The sequence below is a fragment of the Nicotiana tomentosiformis genome, chromosome 7 (genome assembly GCF_000390325.3).
Source record: "Nicotiana tomentosiformis chromosome 7, ASM39032v3, whole genome shotgun sequence".
Taxonomy (NCBI): Eukaryota; Viridiplantae; Streptophyta; class Magnoliopsida; order Solanales; family Solanaceae; genus Nicotiana; species Nicotiana tomentosiformis.
This window is the reverse complement of record NC_090818.1, coordinates 109,279,538-109,301,912: the sequence shown is the minus strand read 5'-3', so window position 1 is coordinate 109,301,912 and position 22,375 is coordinate 109,279,538. Positions and strand designations below refer to the sequence as shown.

The following is a 22,375-nucleotide window of genomic DNA, read 5'->3' as shown; positions in this document are numbered from 1 at the left end:
CGTCAAAATAGCACGGGGTTACCAGTTTTCGGATTGGTAATTAAAAAATAGTCAGCCTTTATAAAGTTATTGAAAAATAGTCACTATTTTTTGCGGATATAAAATCTGGACAAAAATATCCTAATTGAAATATGGAAAGTTCCAACATAATATGTTGGATTGGAGTTCCTACGTATTAACTTTCAGTATATTATATTGAAACTTCAGCTAATTATAAAATTCCAGCATGCTATACTGCAATCTCATATGTAAAAAATTCATAATTTTTCTGAATTTTAAAAATATTTTTTTTAATTTTATTTTTACATGAAAAAATAACTAAATTCTAATTATCTTTGAAATTATAATTAATTTTTAAATAAAAGTCTTAAATCAGGTTATTTCTGATTTTTTGCCGGTATATCCGTGGTTTAGAAAGTGAAGATATCTGAGGCTAAAACTGTGGAGAAATCGAGGACCACCATGATTTGTCGCTTCTTCCTATTTTGTATAATATTGGTCATGGTCACTTTATTTGTCGGAAAACACAAGAAATTAAACTCAATAGTTTTCTTATAAATTCTAGAGTAGCTTTTATCATAACTTTGTAGAAGAGGCTTACTTATCTTATAGTTTAAGGCTTTATATATCCGTCTTTGATTTTTGCTTCTTGTTTTGTCTGGTTCAATAATACTGCTTATTCTAGTGAATTTTACGGACCTATTATACCAAGAGTTTCTCAAGCTCAAATATTTACTTTTCTAGTTAGAGACCAACATCTTGGGGCTAACGTGGGATCGATCCGCTCAGAATCAGCAATGACAGATGATGGTAGATGGAGTCTTCAAGGCACTACTGCTATTGTCACTGGAGGCACTCGAGGGATAGGGTGATTCGATTTTCAGTTTACTACTCTTAATCGATCTATAATAAGTCATGATACAGAATATATATAAATTACATATAGTAAATTTATCATTAATTGTTTGTTGTTTTTGACTGCACATTAATTAGGCATGCAATTGTAGAAGAATTGGCAAGTTTTGGAGCAAATGTTTATACGTGTTCACGTAACCAGATGGAGCTTGATGAGTGTCTTCGACAATGGAAAACTAAGGGTTTTAAAGTGGAAGGATCTGTGTGTGACTTACTATCAAGATCTCAAAGAGAAAAGTTCATGGACACCGTTAGCAACTATTTTGATGGAAAAATTAACATTCTTGTAAGTTAAATGTTGCACAAAGATCTTCTTTTTCCTTTTAGTTTTAATGATTCTGTATTCGAAGCCTATTGGTCGATCAATTTGGGCTAGATAGGTCTACTAACAGATCAGTAAGACACTCCATCCTATTAAAAGATTCTCCATTCACATGGCTCGAACACAAGAATTCAGTAATGAAGGGTGGAGATCTAGTAGTGGAGCTAGAAATTATAACAAGAGGATTCATAAAATAATGAAGGAGCATTACAGGATTTAAACTTGTGACCTAAATCAATTTTGAACCACATTTATTACTACACTTAAGAATTTCCTTGAGACAAGGGGATTTAAAAAATTATATTTTACACATTAAAATTGTTTGACGAAGGAATACAATTAAACCCTATTCATTAAACTTAATTAGCTCTGTCGATTGGTGGAGAGATCGCAACAGTCCCGTTACACACCTTGGTGGTGGAACCAGTTAATATCATAAAAAGAAAACAATTTTTTTTTGTACATGCTTATAATTTTACGCTAGCTCATTTTCATGACATATATATAGTAATATAACTTGACTTTCTTTTTTGTTAGATAAATAATGCTGGTGTAGCTATAGCTAAATTAACAACGGAGTTCACTCATGAAGATTACAACACTATGATGGGCATAAATTTTGAGGCTTCTTACCACCTATCGCAGCTAGCACATCCTTTCTTGCAGGCCTCAGGGAATGGAAGCATTGTTTTCATCTCTTCTGTCGCTGGCCTTGTCTCTCTTCCCTTATGTTCTATCTATTCTGCGTCTAAAGGTAGTTACTAGTTAGCTAGCCCGAGATACTATAAAGGAACTCGATATACATAGATTATATATTGGATATACACGATTAGATATTTATCCACTATGGAACTTACAGTTTACTTTTCCTAACCGATATGCATAAATTATACATTGATCATACACTGTTAGACATTCATTGATTAATCAGTTAAGTGATCGGCTATTTAGGCTAATTTTTAATTTATTATATAATCTTAATTTTGAATTTAACTTATATACACTATTTGTGTATACTCTAAACAACTAAAGAATTTGATTTACTTTATTTCCTAAATTACCAACTTAATTAGCTTTACTATAGACAGTTTCTTGGTCTAAATAACTTTAAGCCGATTGTGAGAAAAAAAACTATACACGGTAATTAGTGCACTAACCAGTGGGTTGTTATTGAACAATGATGATCACTGACCACCATAGCATGTCAACTTTTGTTCTAACTTTAAGTGACAGTATAAAAGAATATTTACATGATAATCAGGTTACTTATAACACAATTACAAGTAAATTTTTATGATAAATAATTTACTATCACATATTAAACTTCTGATAGCGTTAAAAAAAAAAACTTAGCACTATTAGTATATATAACTTAAGTTCTTCGTTTAAATAATTTTGAGCTTAAAACGTACTACTAGTATTTGACAAAGAAGCAGCCTTATATTCTTGCTTTTTCTCTTTTCACCATTCGCTATATATTAAGGAGCAATGAACCAATTAACAAGGAGTTTGGCATGTGAATGGGCTAAGGACAATATTCGAGTTAATGCAGTTGCACCATGGATTATAAGAACCTCTCTCATTGATGTTGCTTCTGTAAGTTTACCTATTTAGTCCTTAGCTTTTGTATATATATTATATTTAACTACAATTGAATATTTTATTTTAATTTTTAATTGCGGTTAGCTTGCTTAATTTGGTGTAAACATACCCGTGCACGAGTAGGTGTTTATGGGATTAGATTGGGAAAAGAACCTAGCTGTGACTATCATTTTGAGATGAAATTAAACATACGTCGGAATAAAAAAAAAATCTATTTCAATAGTAAATTATTCAAACAATGCCATAAGGAAAAACCAATCAACAAAAACTACTAAGCACTTAAAAGATTTTGTCTTGTCTCAAATTAATCGTTGTATTAACTTTCTCTCGCATTATTTCTTTGCAGCAAAATCCAGTACACAAAGAAAATATCAACAAATTAACGATTCGGACTCCAATTGGGGGGCGAGTTGGAGAGCCAAAAGAAGTCTCAGCTATGGTTGCGTTCCTTTGCTTCCCATGTGCTTCATACATCACCGGCCAAATTATGTGTGTTGATGGAGGAATAACTATTAATGCATCTTATTAATCAGTATCACATTAAATAAATAAACAAATAAAAGTGTCATCGATTTAATTATTAAGCTTTTAGATGACAATTTAACAAACACGTATCGCCACTTATCAACAAAATATTACTACTATATATTCTTAGCATAAAAATGTTCATGCTAGTGGATCGATGTATTGTAATTCGATAATAAATACTGTAGTAAATAAAAATGATCCTGTCAATAAGATGATTCACCCAATTCAGCATTCTTTATTCTAATTATATTTTTGTCACTTACGGAAACAGTGATAGTTTCTAGTAGTTATTTTTCTTACTGCTATTTAATGATTATTGTAAAATCCCTCCGCTGTTTCTCTCTGGTGATCCGCGTCCAATCCGCACTCAATAGTGAGTGAAAACGGTCGTTGGAAGAATAGTACCCAACAAGAGTCAGGATCGATTTTCAGTTGGAGTTACTATGGGTGTTAGAAGTATACACTTGACGAAAGCGAATGGAATAACTAAATTGCGCTTCCAACAAAAGGTTTTGATTTCTAATTCTAATTTTACCCTAGCAATTATACGCAAAGAAAAGAAACTAGAAGCGAATGCGTATTTTTGGTATTTTTTCAAATAGTTAAATAGCCTAGGGATGTGACAGTAACCTAGGTGTTCGCATAATGGGTTAAATACGTTAACTCTTGTTTTGTTGATTGGGGCGTATTATAGCTCTCAACTCTACGTTACCCACTCAATACCTCTCGATTAAAGAGTGATTTTGCTCAATTTAGTTTTCTCAAGCCTAAATGGGTATCAAACTAAATAGTTTATATGAGCTCAAGTCGGGTTCTCACTATCTCTAGTTTGAACCTTTTAATTAGGCTAATTAAATCCTCAATTAGCCCAATTCCTTGTTAGCCAAGTTATCCTAGACTAGGTCCCTCTTTCTCAAGTAGAGACTAAGTCAACAAGGCATGAATCAATATTTGCATCCATTAATTCTAAAATGGAAGCATAAACTAAGCTAAATAATCAACACTCAATCATAAACAAACATTAAATTAAATAACCATAAGGTTTACACACTAGGGTTGGGTCCTTGTAAGAATCTATCTACTCATAGTGAGAAATGAAGAAAACAAAGAAGAAATGCTAATTAAACTCATAATCTAAGATTAAAATGATAAAATATGATGTTTGAAACCTAAAATAATCACAAACATCCTAAAATAGCAAAATATAACGGCTACAACAGCTCAAACTTCGAAACTTGACCTAAAAATGTGAATCTCGTCTATTTATAGTGGCCCAAAATTCGCCGATAAAAATGCCTCTCGGGAGGTTCTGCAGCCGCACAATTCCATATGCGGTCCGCATATTTCTTCAGCTAGCAAGGTCTTGGATTCTGCTGCCGCACAATTCTGGCCTGCGGCTGCAAAGATTTCAGGCCAGGCTCAGGTCTTGGTCATTTGCACACTCTCTGAACCTTGAATCATTTGTCAGTGCAAACCTTGTTCCGCGGCCGCACATTAGCTAGAACTCTGTTGGGCTCTTTCACTTGTCTTGCGGCCATAGATGGAATTTTGCGGTCCGCACTTTCTTCTACGGACCACACTTCTTAAGTTTTGCGCCCCTTCTTGCCTTGTAATTTGGAACACTCCTTTTTTAGCCGAATTTCATCATGGGAGCCCAAACTACCGACATTACTGCAATTTGCACATTTTTATTAGTTTCGGGAACATAAATTAGTACTTTCAGACTAAAACAAAAGCAAAATTGTGCTAATAAGTAGTCAAAATCAATACTTATCAACTCCCCCAAACTTAAGTCTTTGCTTTTTCTCAAGCAAATAAATTAGTTCCCACCTCGTTAGAGTTAAGATCGTTTCAGCGAGTCAATGGTGAGCCATTCACTCATCAGTTGGGACAAACAATTACTCACACTTCTAATGACATCCACAATACACTTCGATAAGAGATATGATACGGTCGTATGCAATATAAATTACCCAACTATGATTCGGGGTCGAATCCACAGAGAGTTATATGGGGTGTTAGGAGTATATAATTAAAGAAAGCGAATGGATTGACTAAATTTGCACTTCCGCACAAAGTTTTGATTTCTACTTCTACTATTACTCTAACAACTGTGAGCTAAGGAAAATAAATTAGAAATGAATGTTTTTCGTGTTTTTTCAAATAGTTTAAAAGCTTAGGGATGTGACCATGACCTAGGTGTTCGCCTAATAGGTTAAATACGTTAATACTTATTTTGTTGATTGGGGTGTATTATATCTCTCAACTATACGTTACCCACTCAATACCTCTCGGTCAAAGAGTGATTTTACCCAATTTGGCTTTCTCAAGCCCAAATGGGTATCAAACAAAATAGTTGATATGAGCTCAAGTCGGGTTCTTACTATCTCTAGTTTGAACTCTGTCTGTCCAACGGGACGGGCCATCCCATCCCGTCCCGTCCCGTCCCGTCCCAGTCCCGACCCGTATCCCGGCCCGGCCCACATAATTCTAAATGGGATGGGCCCATTTTTCACGGTACACGGGATGGGACGGGATAACCATTTCGTCCCGTCCCGTCCCGTCTGCCCCGCTTTATTGTTTTATTTTTTTTTTGAAATATAGCCGTTGGGCAACGGCCTCATTTGCAAATTTTGCCATTCCCAATGGCCAAAAATGGCCATATTTTCTCCCCCCAAACACCCCCTCCCCCCCCCCCTCCAAATTATTTTTTTAATATAACCCCTAAGTTTATTAAATTATATTTTGGCCCTTTTTTTTAAACTATAAATGCCCCATCCTTCTTTATTTTTTCCCATAAAAATCAATCATTCTCTTCAAATCTCTTACATTCTATCTATTTTATTCTCTCAATTTTCTCACAATCAAGTGATCAACTAAGTTTCAAGTACTTTGGCACATTTTTGGAGCAACTTTCAGGCTTCAAATTAATTTGTCAAGTATTTGGAGTAATTTTTTGGGCAATTTTGTCCAGTTTCAATATTTAATCACGGTGCACTCGTTCTATCTCTTAATTTTAATTTATAATTTTTGCTTATCATTTCAGTGCTTAATTTTTGTGTTTACTTTACGTGTTCTATTTTCGTATTTCATTTGTGTGTTTAATTTTTGTGTTATCTTTTTAAATTTAATTTCGTATTTAAATTATGGCACCTAAAAATGTATTTGGCCTATTTAAAAAAGGTAATAAAAATAATAGTAAAGGTGATAGTAGTAGTAAACATAATCCGAGTCCTAATCATAATCCTTCTCCTAGAATTAGAAAACATATAGATGAAATGACTCATGTTGATGAAACTTCATTTTTCCAAACCCCCGCATGTTATAATATTAATTTCAGAGAACAACTAGATCATGAAACTTCACAAAGATAATTTGACAATGATATTTTTATTGACGAAGAAAATGAGGAAGAAGAATTAGATAAAACACCCACTAGTCCCGCAACACAAGCTCCAACTCAGAGTCAATCTCGGTAAGATATAAAATCAGAGATCAGAGATCATAGACAATCATTAGCAGAAGACAACCTAGAGATTTCCGTATTATTCTGAGATTGGATTAATTCAGAAAGAAGAAATTTTGATTTTGAAAAATTAACCACTAGGGAAGAAGAAGAAGAAGAAGAAGAAGAAGAAGAAGAAGAAGAAGAAGAAGGAGGAGGAGGAGGAGAAGAATAATACAATGAGATACTTAGCATTGGGAGCGATGACGACATGGAACTCATGGAACATCAATCAACATTGCCAAATCCAGAACAATATCCGAGAGAAATTATAGATAAGTTACAACGAAGCTATATAAGAGCTTACAAATATTAGTATGATAATTTGTAATTGGTTACTAAGAGGCCTAGTTCAAACAGAACCCTTCCTAGAAGGTGGCTCTTTAGATTAGGTGCTCTTCAAAATAATTATATTTGTATGTGAGATTTGAAAGTTCTTTTAATAAAATAAAAGGCTCTAAGCGTTGAATTATTTTTATGAATTGTCTTACACTCTTACGTATTTACTTAATGGCTTAAAATTATATTAAATAAACTATAACTCTATTATAACTACTAGAATATTTCATTATAAGTCTTTTATTTTAATATTTTATAATTCTTTACTTAGTTTCCTAATTTTCTTATAATTTATTAAGTTTTAACTTTTAAGTTTATTAAATAAGTCAAAATTCTAGCCGTTGCAAACTTTAAAAACTTAGTCATTGTCAAAAAATTAGCCGTTGCCAAACTTAATGCTTAAATAATTTTTTTTAAAACGGCCCACGTATGGCCCGCGAAACCGTCCCATCTCGTCCCGTTCCGTTCCGTCCCGTTCTATTTGTTAGCGGGATGGGATGGGCATACCGTTTCGTCCCGTTTATCCCGTCCCGTTTTATCATGTCATGTCCCGTCCCCTCCTGTCCCACTAGACAGCTTTAGTTTGAACCCTTTAATTAGGCTAACTGAACGCTTAATTAACCCAATTCCTTGTTATTCAAGTTATCCTAAATTAGGTCTCTCTTTCTCAAGTAGAGACTAAGTCAAAAAGGCATGAATCAATATTTGCAACCATTAATTCTAAAATTGAAGTATGAACTAGGCTAAATAATCAACATCCAATCATAAACAAGCATTAAATTAAATAACCATAAGGTTTACACACTAGGGTTGAGTCACAACCCTAGTAAACATCTAGCTACCCATAGTGGATATTGAAGAAAATAAACAAGAATGGAAAATAAACCCATAATCAAAGATTAAATTGATGAAGTATAATTTTTAAATACTAAAATAATCAAAAACTTCCTAAAATGGCAAAAGGTAATGGCTACAACAACTTTTTTCTTCAAAACTTGACCTAAAATTGTGAAACTCGTTTATTTATAGTGGGCCAAAAATCGCTGACAAAAATGCCCCTCGGGAGGTTCTGCGGCCGTACAATTCAAAGTGTCATCCACATATTTCTTCAGCTGGCAGGAGAGTGGGTTTTACATCCGCACATATCTGGATTGCAGCTGCGAAGAAACATCTGCGGCCGCACAATTCTTGTGCGGTCTGCACATTGTTCAAAATCCTGTTTGGTTCTGTTTCTTGGTTTGTGGCCGCATATGGAATTCTGCGGTCCGCAATTTCTTCTGCGACCGCAGAAATCCTTTTGCGGACCGCACTTCTTTGCCTCTACACCCTTTAATGTCGTGCGCTTCGGAACACTCCTTTTTGAGTCGGATTTCATCATGGTAGACCAAACTTCCAACATTCCTGCAATTTTCATAATTTCATTAGTTTCGGAAATGTAAATCAATACTTTCTGACTCAAACAAAAGCAAAAAGGTGCTAATAAGTAGTCAAAATCCCCACTTATCAACTCCCCCAAACTTAAGTCTTTGCTTGTCCTCAAGCAAATACATCAGTTTCCACCTCCTAAAGTTAAGGGTCATTTCAATGAGTCAAAGGTGAGCCATTAACACATCAGTTGGGACCAACAATTACCCACACTACTCATGTATTATCAACAAGGCGACAAGTTAAATATTCATGCACATATAGTTCTAATGTGACATTTGAGCTTCAAGAATTGACTATACTCATCAAGGACTCTTGTTCTATCATGTAGGCCATGGTGGACTCCAAACTCTTCCTCCTCTACTTTCCATTTGCCAAGCTCACTTAAAAAGTTAGCTCTCAATCCGAAGATTCATGAAAGGTTCACTCATTTCTCACAAGAGAATGTCACAAGTACGGCTTCAAGTATTATAGGCTTGCCCCTCATGTAGATCGCCACTAATGTAAGCTCACTTGGTTTGACATCAAGTAGGACTTCTTTCGGGATATAATGAAGGCTTTTGGGTTATAGTAGGATATCATATGGGTAAGTGGTTACACCTTTTCTTAATCATTCTACACTTTCATTTCTTGTCTCACAATTGCCAATTCTTAGAGGCACCTTCTTTTTATTGGGAGACTAGAGAGACTTATATCACTCTTTCTTGATCATTTCATTATTTTTTCTCCCTTTTTGATATCTCAATGTTTGGGATCATTACCTCTTTTTGAATCCATCAACCCTTCCACTTATTCATGTTGTTCATTTTTCTTTTTATTCTTTTCTTTTCTTGCCTTCTCTTTTCATAGAGATCATTTCTTTTTTTTTTATGCCTTGATACCGTTTTTGAAATTCCTCACCTCTCCCCCAAACTTACGTTTTAAGCCATTTGTTTCACAAGAGTGTTAAGGAAAGTCCGGGTGCCAAGAGAGGGTCATGACAAATCGGGTAAAGGCTTGTAACATGGTTATCAAATGAGAAAGGCTAGAGGCTCAAAGGGTTTGACTAGGGATAATGACATTGGTTGGCAATAGAGGGCTTAAACGGGCAAAGGAAAGCCTACAATCACTTCTCAAACCAAGCAAAACTTAGGATTTTGCCTTGAAACACATTCGGGGCAAGTTCTAGACCCTCCGCATGGATACTTGGACTAGCAACAATTCATCTCACCCCTCACACAATTAGATTGTAAAAGAGGATAGAGTCGAGAGCCTACAACGAACACATTCAAGTTTAAAGATCATTATTGTCCAATTAAACCACTCGATGATTACCAAAGTCAACTCAAGAGTCACAAAATCACTAACTAGAGCTATTCCTTTTAAAAAAACATTGTCTCTAACCATAAGCACCTAGTTAAGTGTGTTGGTGCCAATTAAAGCATGGTTGACTCTTCGAGCATGACTTAATTAGGTCTTTTTATTCATTACTACTACTATTATTACTTAAACACAAAAACTGACTCAATCCTTTAAGAAGGTTGTCATGCCATCCATCATTGGGACAAGTCACCCAGTTCACACAAGAACTACCTTTGGAAAGAACCGTGACGTTAAGAAAACCAAAGACTTATTACCTACTAAAACATAAAAAAAAAACTACTTAACAAAATAAGAACTAATATGGAAAAGATAAAGAAGCTAATAAACAAAAATAAAGATAAAGAAGTTAATGAGCAAAACTACTAAAGATAGAAAGAATATACATAGTAAGAAAGAGAGGAGATAGTTAAATACAAGTACGAAAAATAAAAAGTATCATCAAATTATTACAGGCCAAGTGTATCAAAGTGTACCAAATCAAAGTGTACCAAATGTGTCAAATAAACTCCCCCTCCCCCCCCCCAAAATAAAAATAAGCCTTTTCCCCAATGCTTAGCAAAATAAGAGTAAAGGAGGGAAGGGTGAAGAAAACTCTCTATTGCTCATTGGACATTTTTGTGTCCCCAACAATGTCATGCCCTCCGGATCAACCAACTGGATCTCATCATCCTCGACTCTAGGTGTGGCTGGGTTGGAGAACATCTCATGCACTACCTCAGCAGTGTAGGCAGCAAGGTCTGGCTCTTTATACTGGCCACCTGGTGCTACTAGTGCAAATGAGGCTGAAGGATCTGGGACAAAGAGGTGCGGGTCAATCAGCATGTCAAAGGGAAGATCTCCGGTAGTAGTAATTCTGCTCACCTCTCTCCGGAGCTTATCCACTGACTTTTTGCTGGCCTAGGACTTGCTCATCTTCCTTATTTCCTTGCCCATCTCTTCAATCACCGACCCATGTTGTACCAAAGTGCCCATGATTGTCTTCTGGTTCTCCAAAATCTTCTTTAGTGTCTCATCAATGGTAGAAGGAGCCTCAGGTGCCTGAGAAGTGGACTGCGTTGTAACAGTACTAGACAAGTCAGACAACTTTGTAGTATTTGTTTGGATCCAGCTGTTGAGACTTGCAGCGCAGATAGTAGGGCTGTGGGCATGGGCACTGGCCTCAGAGTTGTGGTGGGAGCTATGGCCGGTAAAACCCTATGTGGCCTAAGAGATGCCACACTCCCTTCACCGAAGTTGAAGGTGGAAGTTTAGAAATCACCTCAATCTTTGCCTTATCAACTTTAATTCCATTCTTTGAGATTTTGTAGCCAAGGACAATGCCTTCCTCGACCATGAAATAACATTTCTCCTAATGGAGCACCAAATTTGTTTCTTCACATCTAGCCAACACTTTATCCAAATTTTCAAGACAATCACCAAAAGAATCTCCAACCACTAGGAAGTCATCCATGAAAACCTCAAGGTAGTCCTCTACCATATCCATGAAAATAGCCATCATACATCTTTGAAAAGTCGCCGGTGCATTATACAAACCAAATGCCATCCGCTTGACTGCGAAAGTGGCATAGGGACATGTAAAGGTTATTTTCTCTTGATCTTCCGGAGCAATAAGAATTTAGTTGTAGCCCAAATCCCCATCAATAAAGCAATAGAAAGCACGGGCGGCCAATCTATCGAGCATTTGATCTAATAAAGGAAGTGGAAAGTGATCCTTCCTTGTGACTTTGTTGAGCTTGCGATAGTCCATACACACATTCCAACTGGTCACCATTTTTGTAGAAATAAACTCATTCCTGTCATTGGTGACCACCGCATGCCCCCCTTCTTTGGGACACATTGAACTGGAGAAGTCCACGAACTATCGGATATGGGGTAGACCATACCGGCATCCAACCCCTTGATGATATCCTTTTTGATAACTTCTTGCATAGACTCATTGAGTCTCCTTTGATGTTCAATAGATGGTTTGGCACCATCCTCTAAATTGATCTTATGCATGCAAAATGCGAGGCTTATCCCCTGAATATCCACCAAGGTCCATCCAATAGCCTTCTTTCTCTTTTATTGCACCGCCAAAGTGGAATCTACCTGCACGTTAGTCAAACAAGAGGAAAGAATAACCGGTAAAGTATATCAAGGACCAAGAAATTTATACCGAATATGTGGAGGTAATGGATTCAACTCCAAGGTAAGAGGCTCTTCAATAGAAGGCTTTGTAGGATGAGTTGTCCTATTTTCAAGATCCAAGGATAATTTTCGGGGTGCATAATTGTACGACACCATTCCTTGAAAAGAGTTCACACATTCCATGAAGCCACCAATTCCGTCATCATCAAAGTTGAGAAAGACGGCCTCCAATATATCAACAACAATAATTGTAGAACTTGTTTTATCAACAATAACATCGGTCACCAAGTCCACAAAAGAGCACACCTCATTGTTATTTGGTTGCTGCATGGACTTACACACATGGAATACCACCTTTTCATCACCAACCCGAAAGGTAAGTTCTCCGGCTTCAATATCACAAAGAGCCTTCCCCGTAGCAAGGAAAGGTCTCTCAAGAATAATCGGACTTCATAATCAACGTCACAATCTAGGATGACAAAATCCGTCGGACGAATGAATTTATCAACACGAACCAAGATATCTTCAAACACACCCAAAGGCCTCTTCATGGTACCATCGGCTATTTGCAATCTCATAGAGGTGGGTCTTGGTTGCCCTATTCCCAAAGTCTTGAAAACCTAATAGGGCATCAAATTGATACTTGTCCCAAGATCACAAAGAGCTTTAGCAAACTCGGCACTTTCAATTGTACAAGGAATCGTGAAAGCACCGGAATTCTCCAACTTAGGAACCATTGAATGCACAACCTCACTCACTTAATGAGTGACTTTGATGGTTTCAAAATTTATTTACCGCTTCTTTGTCACAAGATCCTTTATAAACTTTGCATAACCGGGTATTTGTTCCAAAGCTTCAACTAATGTCACATGATTGAGAGACTCTTCATCATTTGAATGAACTTCTTGAATTGATTCTCACCATTTTGCTTGCCAAGTCTTTGAAGGTATGGAGGTGGAGGCTTAGGCAATGGTGCCTTAGCCTTTTGCACTACCGGCTCTGGTATGTCAATAATGTGTTCCCTAGACGGGTTCACCTCCTCTTGAGTCTCTTCCACACTATCATCAATATCAATCCGAACTTCATCATTAGGTTGCACCACATTGTTCGAGATTTCTTCTTTTTGCACCACTTGATCATCATCAACAAGTTGCCTTTGACTTGAGGTGGGTGTTGTTACATCCCGCATTTCGTACGTTAAAGTTTCGTCATAAGTTAATCGACGTAGACTTGGGAATGAGATTATTTTTGAGGTTAAAAGAATTTATGCTATTTATAATAGGAGATAAGTAAGTGTCGTGAAGGTTAGAGGGTAAATAATTCAAAGAAGATGAGTTTAGTTGAAGGTAGTCAATTTGGGATAAAATACGGTCCAAGCTATAATACCCCGTATTTATGGACTAGTGATATACAAGGTACCACATGACCATGATAATAAGGTGTACAAAGTATGTTAAAAGTGATTAGTATTTTAAGTAAATTAAGATGTTACCTAATTATGTTGGTAATGGATTAATTATTGATTTAAGTGAGAAATTAACAAATCAATTGGAAATTGGGGGGATAATTATTGGGTGGGAACATCACCCCCCAACGTGGCAGCAAGGGGTTATTTGATAAAAACCAAACAATGACTCCTTGGCTTAGGTATCTAGGTGTCACATTTAGGGGAGGTTGGCAAAGGCATTCTTATCAAGTGGGACCCACCACTAAAAACCTCTCTAATTCACTTAAGGGAGATGCTTGTATCTCTACAAAGTAATTGGAAAAAAAGCTTCAGAAAAATTTCATACGAGACTACATAACATAATAGCAACGAGATTTGTAATTCTAAGGGAGCCCGGTATAATCTTTCTCAAGAATATCATACGGATTTTTTCCTACTTCGATCTTGCCGTCACGTGTTTTGTCGCGATTGTTGTGTGTTAGAGGGATTGTCAAGAGAATCGGCTCAGGTATGTTAAGGCTATCCCTTCTTTCCTTTTGGCATGATTCATACGATATAAACAAAACGAGAAAACGCACATCTTTCATAAATACCTCTATTCATAGAAGAACTAGGGGTACCTATGTTCTTGATTCCCCATGTGTCTTATTATTACATCTTCAATTCATGGGTCTCAGACAAATACGTAGTTGATAAAGTTTATCCGAAGTCATATTGATCGTATGACATTCCGAGAAATCTCATTAACTTACTACTTATGCATTTCATTCATTTATACATGTACATTGGCCCATGACTAGATGGCATTATATATATATATATATATATATATATATATATATTATATGTATATGGGATATGGAAAAAGGTTACGGCGTTATATACGCACCACCACCTGATCAGTTGGTATACGTTGATGATTTCGCCCACAGAGGCCGAGATGATATGGTGGGATGCCCTCGGAGGCTTGATGATGTTATGTACACCTATACCTATGCATGATACGACATTTATATGCACGTGCATGATATTATAAATGTTTCAGGATTCACAAAGTTGTTTAGACTTACATGTGGTATTCTTTACTCCACGTTTCTTTTATGTTTTTTATGTACTAATTTTCATGCCTTACATACTCAGTACGTTATTCGTACTGATGCCCCTATTTCTCGGGGCATGCGTTTAATGCCCGCAGGTGTAGGTAGACATGCTGACGGTCCCCCTTCTTAGGATCATTGATCAGCGAGAGTTGGTGTGCTCCATTTGATCCGGAGCTGCTTTGAGTTTTGGTATGATGTGTTTGTATACATATATGGGTATGACAGGGCCCATTCCTATCCTTATATAGCTGTACACTCTATTATAGGTCTGTAGATAGTTATGTATAGTTGGATAGTATGTGGCCTTGTCGGCTTCCAGTCTTGGGTATGTAGTTGTCTATAGTAGCCTTGCCAGCTCGCCCTATTGTATTCAGTATGTATATGTATATATGTCTTTTGGACATGTTTTCCTCACGTATGTTATTCACGTAATTTAGCAGTTTATTGACAGATATTATCTATGACCTACCATTAATTCATGTTTATATCTTAAATGCATGTTTAGGGGTGTTCGACGGGTAGGACTCAGGTACTCGTCATGGCACTTCGGTTTGGGTCATGACAAAAGTGGTATCTGAGCAGTTCTATCCTAGGGTTGTCTACATATCGTATCTAGTAGAGTCTTGTTTATGGGTGTTTTGTGCACCACACTTATAAATAGGAGGCTGCATGACATATAGGATGTTATCCTCTCTTCTTATCTTAAATCATGCGATATGAGGATTCATTTTCTTAACGATGTGTTATATTTTCAGCGATGCCTAAGAAAGCTACAGACACCCAGAAGGGAAAGTTTATGGCTGATGAGACTACTAGTCGAGCACCACGAGTTACCAGGGCTCGGTGAGAGTCTCAAAGTGAGATTCCATCTCAGACTTCACATACCCTACCCTCTCTAGAGGAGCTCCGAGGGACACCAGCTCCAGCGCCTGCCCCTGTATATCTAGCTCCTCAGCCAGGTGCACCGGGTCAGGAGATGAGAAAGGCTATTCAGCTATTAACTTGATTAGTAGATTCACAAGCTTGGTGCCAGGAAGTAGGTATTGGTCATGCAGATAGGGCCATCAGTGCGTGGGTTCATGATTTCATTAATTTAGACCCTCGATATTCACTGGAGCAGATCCAAACGAGGACCCTCAGGTATTTATCGATAGGATGCAGAGGACTTTGAGGGTAATGAAGGCCACTGTGACTGAGTCAGTTGAGCTAGCTTCCTATAGACTTCAAGATGTTGCAGTTAATTGGTACGAGTCTTGGGAGTTGTCCAGCGGTGAGGATGCCCCTCCAGCGGCATAGCAAGAGTTTACAGAGGCTTTTATTCATCATTATCTGCCACTAGAGCTTAGAAGGGCCAGAGTTGATAGGTTCTTGACCCTTTGGCAGGGTAACATGAGCATTCGAGAGTACAGTGTTTAGTTTGATTTGTTGGCCAGGTATGCTCCCACTATTGTATCTAAGATGGAGGATCGGGTTCACCGGTTCCTGATGGGGTTGGAGCCACACTTGCTTAACGATTGTATGCCGGTCTAACTTCAACCAGGCATAGATATTTCTCATATTCATGCATACGCTCAGGGTGTAGAGGAGCATAAGAAGAAGCAGAGGGCCGATCGTGAGCATGATAGGGGTCACAGTAAGAGAGTGAGAACTTCAGGCCCTTCTGGTGATTTTTGAGTTGGTCAGAGACAATAATACCCGAGGTATCCAACCCACCCATCGGCTAGCGCACTCCCTCAGTTTGCCGGTAAGAGATTTGATTATTCCACATATTCAGGGCCCAGTCCAAATTCCAAGGCCTCAAGTTCTCAGTATTGGGGCGAGTCAAGTCAGACGAGGCCTCCCTTGCCACGATGTGCTCAGTATGGTAAGCATCATGCCAGGCAATGCTGTATGGGGTTGGGTGTTTGTTGTACTTGTGGTTATCCAGGTCACGTTATGAGAGATTGTCCGATGAGAGGTGGTGCAAGTATATTTCAGCCAGCAGGATCTGTAGTTGGTTCATCAACATCAGTACGGCCCCCTAGGCAAGGTTCACAAGCACCAATCGGCTGTGGTAGAGGCAAAGGTAGAGCATTTAGCTTGAGTGGTCCTCAGAACCGCATATATGCATTAGCAGGACGACAGGATCAGGAATCATCACCTTATGTTGTTACAGGTATATTATCAGTCTCCTCATATGATATATATGCACTGATTGACCCAAGTTCCACCTTATCATATGTTACTCTGTTGGTTGCTAGTAAGTTTGGAATAAAACCTGAGTTGGTTAAACCTTTTGAGGTGTCCACACCTGTTGGGGATCCAGTGATAGTTAGGCAGGTATATAGAGGTTGTATAGTAGTAGTTCATAGTCGATCTACAGTAGCAGACCTAATCGAGTTAGATATGGTAGAATTTGATGTTATAATGGGTATGGATTGGTTGGCTTCTTGTTATGCCAACATTGATTATAGATCAAATATGGTCTGATTCCAATTTCCAAGGGATCCTGTTTTGGAATGGACATACGGCATTGCCGAGAGGCAGATTTATTTTCTATCTCAAGGCAAGGAAGATGATCAGAAAGGGCTATATTTATCACTTAGTTTGGGTTCAGGATGTGAAAGTATAGTCACCAACCATTCAATCTATCCATGTGGTTAACGAATTTCCTGATGAGCTTCTGGGTCTTCTGCCAGAGCGAGAAATTGAGTTTTCTATTGACCTATTACCATATACTCAGCCAATATCTATTCCTCCCTATAGAATGGCACCTTAAGAGCTGAGAGAGTTGAAGTAATAACTAAGGGACTTGCTTGAAAAATGGTTTATCAGACCTAGTACATCACCGTGGGGAGCACCTGTGTTATTTGTGAGGAAGAAAGATGGTTCCTTGTGGATGTGTATTGACTATAGACAGTTGAATAAGGTGACGATCAAGAATAAGTACCCACTCCCGATGATTGATGATTTATTTAATTAGTTGCAAGGTGCCAAATGTTTCTCGAAGATAGACTTAAGGTCCGGGTACTATCAGGTAAGGGTTAAGGAGAAAGATATTTCGAAGACAGCGTTCAGGACCATATACAAACACTTTGAGTTTCGTGTTATGTCATTCGGTTTGACCAATGCCCCTGCAGTATTCATGGATTTGATGAACCGTGTGTTCATACCTTTTCTAGATCTATTCGTGATTGTATTTATCGATGATATATAGACTGGGCATGCAGATCATTTGTGTATTGTGCTCAGAGTTTTACAAAAAGGGAAGTTGTATGCAAAATTCTCTAAATGTGAATTCTGGTTGAATTATGTAGCTTTCCTTGGGCACATTATTTTGGGTGAATGTATCTGGGTTGACACACAACCAGAATTCACATTTAGAGACTGGGCATGCAGATCATTTGCGTATTGTGCTCAGAGTTTTACAAAAAGGGAAGTTGTATGCAAAATTCTCTAAATGTGAATTCTGGTTGAATTATGTAGCTTTCCTTAGGCACATTATTTTGGGTGAATGTATCTGGGTTGATAAACAAAAGATTGAGGCAGTAAAGACTTGTCCTAGACCCACGACACCAACGGAGGTTCGTAGCTTTCTCGGTTTGACAGGTTATTACAGGAGATTTGTAGAGGGATTTTCTTCTCTTTCAGCGCCATTGACAAATTGACTCAGAAGGGAGCTATGTTTAAGTGGATTGATGCTTGCAAACAGAGTTTCCAGGCATTGAAGGACAAATTAACTTCATCACCAGTTCTAACACTCCAGAGGGAACCAATGTTTATGCTATCTATTGTGATGATTCGGGCGTTGGATTGGGTTGTGTACTGATGCAGCATGGTAAGGTTGTAGCTTATTCTTCTAGACAAGTAAGAAAGCACGAGAATAATTACCCAACCCATGATTTAGAGTTAGTCACGGTGATTCATGCACTAAAGATGTGGAGGCACTATTTGTATGGCATTCATGTTGATATCTATACGGATCATAAAAGCCTTCAGTATATCTTGAAGAAAAAGGAATTGAATTTATGTCAAAGGAGATGGTTGGAGCTACTGAAAGACTATGACGTTGATATTTTATACCATCTGGGGAAGGTGAATGTAGTAGCCGACGCCCTCAACCGTAGATCTATGGGTAGCCTGTCATATTTACAGCCAGGGAAGAGTGGAATTGCCCATGAGATTTATCAGCTAGCTAGTCTTAGAGTTCGATTACTGGACTCATGTGATACTAGAATTACTGTTTAGGATACGACAATATCCTCTTTAGTAACTGAAGTGAAGGAATGCCAGTACGAGGATCATGTGTTAGCTCATTATAGGGATACAACCCCTTAGAAGGAGAAGACACCATTTGAGATTACAGGAGATAGGGTCCTCAGATATCGAGGATGATTATGTGTCCCTAATGTTGTAGGGCTGCGTCGGCAAGTTATGGAAGAAACTCACTATTCTCGTCATTCTATCCATTCAGGAGCAACAAAGATGTATCATGATATCAGGGAAATATATTGGTGGAACGGAATGAAAAAGGATATAGCGGAGTTTGTTGCTCAGTTCCCTAACTATCAGCAGGTTAAGATTGAGCATCAAAAACTCAGTGGATTGTTGCAGACTATAGAAATTTCGACTTGGAAGTGGGAAGTAATCAAATGGATTTCATCATAGGTTTACCTCGTACCCAGCGTAAGTTCAATTTTATATGGGTGATTGTTGATAGACTTACAAAATCAGCCCATTTTCTACCCGATAGGACTATATATTCCGCAGAGGATTATGCAAGGCTTTATATTAAGGAAATAGTACGACTTCATGGTGTCCCTATATCTATTATCTCGAATAGAGGTGCTCAGTTTACAGCTAATTTTTGGAGGTCCTTTCAAAAAGAATTGGGGACTCAGGTAAGTCTTAGTACAACATTTCATCCCCAAACAGACGGACAGGCTGAGCATACTATTCATCCACTGGAGGATATGTTACGGACTTGTGTGATAGACCTTAATGGTAGATGGGATGATCATCTTTCGCTTATTGAGTTTGCGTATAATAATAACTATCATTCCAGTATTCAGATGGCTCCATACGAAGCTTTTTATGGACAGAAGTGTAGGTCGCCTATAGGATGGTTCGATATTGGGGAAACTAAGTTAGTAGGACTAGAGTTGGTACAATGGGCAATCGAGAATATTAAGCTTATACAGGAAAGGCTATTAGCAGCTCAAAGCCGTCAGAAGTCTTATGCGGATAATCGAAAATGAGACTTAGAGTTTCAGGTTGGCAACTAGGTATTCCTAAAGGTATCACCGATGAAAGGCGTTATGAGATTCGGTAATAAAGGAAAACTTAGCCATCGGTACATTGGACCATATAATATCATACGCAAGGTAGGCCAGGTAGCATATGAGTTAGACTTGCCTTCTAAGTTGGAGTCTGTACATCCAATCTTTCATGTGTCTATGCTCCGTATATGTATCGGAGATCCTTCTAGAATCGTGTCATTTGATGATGTTCAGGTCACAGAGCAGTTCTCATATGAGGAAGCTTCTATTGCTATACCAGATAGACATGTTCAGAGATTGAGGACTAAAGACGTAGTTTCGGTGAAAGCACTCTGGAGAAACAATAATGTGGAAGAAATGACTTGGGAAGCTGAAGAAGACATGAAGTCTAAATATCCTCAATTGTTTGCTCTTCTAGAGAAGGATCCAACTGAGACAACACAACCTTAAGGTACGAGTATGGATTCTTGTGTTAATTATTTTCATTGGTCGTTTGAGACCATTGTCGTGGTTGATGATTATTGCAATATGTGGCATAGAATTATTGAGTTTTCTACAGGAAGGGTTGATAGTAGTACTGTTACAAAGGCGACTCTGTCAAAATTTATATAGATCCTGGGGAGTTAAACATTCGAAGATGGATGTTTCTAAGGGGGGAATGATGTTACATCCCGCATTTTGTACGTTAAAGTTTTCTCGTAAGTTAATCAACGTAGACTCGGGAATGAGATTAATTTTAAGATTATAAGCATTTATGCTATTTATAACAGGCGATAAGTAAGTGTCGTGAATGCTATAGGGTAAATAAATCAAAGAAGATGAGTTTAGTTGGTAGGTCGTCAATTTGGGATAAAACACGGTCCAAGCTATAATACCCTGTATTTATGGACTAGTGCCATACAAGGTACCACATGACCATGATAATAAGGTGTATAAAGTATGTTAAAAGTAATTAGTATTTTAAGTAAATTAAGATATTACCTAATTATGTTGGTAATAGGTTAATTATTGACTTAAGTGGGAAATTAATAAATCAATTGGAAATTGGGGGGATAAGTATTGGGTGGGAACATCACCCCCCAGCGTGGAAGCAAGGAGTTATTTGATAAAAACCAAACAATAACTCATTGGCTTAGGTAGCTAGGTGTCACATTTAGGGGAGTTTGGCAAAGGAATTCTTATCAAGTGGGACCCACAACCAAAGACCTCTCTAATTCGCTTAAGGGAGATGCTTGTATCTCTACAAAGTAATGGAAAAAAACCTTCAGCAAAATTTCATACGAGACTACATAGCGTAATAGCAATGAGATTTGTAATTCTAAGGGAGCCCGGTATAACCTTTCTCAAGAATATCATACGAATTTTTCCCTACTTCAATCTTGTTATCACATGTTTTGTTGCGATTGTCGTGTGTTAGAGGGATTGCCAAGAGAATCGGCTCAGGGATGTTAAGGCTATCCCTTCTTTCCTTTTGGCATGATTCATACGATACACACAAAACGAGCAAATGCACAACTTTCATAAATACCTCTATTCATATAAGCATTAGGGGTGCCTATGTTCTTGATTCTCATGTGTCTTATTATTACATCTTCTGTTCATGGGTGTCAGCAAAATACGTAGTTGATAAAGTTTATCTAAAGATATATTGATCTTATGACATTCCGAGAACTCTTTTTAACTTACATCTTATGCATTTCACTAATTTATGCATGTACATTGACCCATGACCATATGGCGTTATATACACATATATTATATGTATATAGGATATGGGAAAAGGTTACAACGTTATATACGCACCACCACCTGATCAGTTGGTATACGTTGATGATTTCGCCCACAGAGGCCGAGATGATATGATGGGATGATCTCAGAGGCTTGATGATGTTATGTACACCTATACCTATGCATGATACGACATTTATAAGCTCGTACATGATATTATAAATGTTTCAGGATTCACAAAGTTGTTTAGACTTACAGGTGGTATTCTTTACTCCACGTTTCTTTTATATCTTTTATGTAATGATTTTCATGCCTTATATACTCAGTACATTATTCGTACTGATGCCCCTATTTCCTGGGGCCTGCATTTCATGCCCGCAGGTACAGGTAGACAGGCTGACGGTCCCCCTTCTTAGGACTCAGCGAGAGTTGGTATGCTCCATTTGATCCAAACCTGCTTTGAGTTTTGGTATGATGTGTTTGTATATATATATATGGGTATGACGGGGCCCAGTCCCGTCCTTGTACAGTTGTACACTCTATTAGAGGTCTGTTGGCAGTTATGTATAGTTGGATAGTATGTGGCCTTGTCGGCTTCCAGTCTTGGGTATGTAGTTGTCTATAGTAGTCTTGCCGGCTCGCCCTACTGTATTCTGCATGTATATGAATATATGTATTTTGGACATGTTTTCCTCACATTTGTTATTCATGTAATTC

At 37.7% G+C, this 22,375-nt stretch overlaps 1 protein-coding gene across 1 annotated transcript; it reads left to right on the top strand.

The window, feature by feature from the left end:
• Positions 1-583: 583 nt before the first annotated feature.
• LOC104120370 (tropinone reductase 1-like) lies at positions 584-3,598 on the top strand. Its single transcript, XM_009632122.3, has 5 exons — positions 584-868; positions 994-1,201; positions 1,775-1,991; positions 2,721-2,833; positions 3,186-3,598. The coding sequence occupies exons 1-5, from the start codon at positions 798-800 to the stop codon at positions 3,366-3,368; spliced, it is 792 nt and encodes a 263-aa protein (XP_009630417.1). The 5' UTR covers positions 584-797; the 3' UTR covers positions 3,369-3,598.
• Positions 3,599-22,375: the final 18,777 nt, after the last annotated feature.

Bases quoted from the DNA above. Each gene is read 5' to 3' on its own strand.
- LOC104120370 (XM_009632122.3), top strand. From the start codon at position 798: ATGACAGATGATGGTAGATGGAGTCTTCAAGGCACTACTGCTATTGTC. The intron at 869-993 runs GTGATTCGATTT...CACATTAATTAG, and splicing joins GGAGGCACTCGAGGGATAGG to GCATGCAATTGTAGAAGAAT. The intron at 1,992-2,720 runs GTAGTTACTAGT...CTATATATTAAG, and splicing joins TATCTATTCTGCGTCTAAAG to GAGCAATGAACCAATTAACA.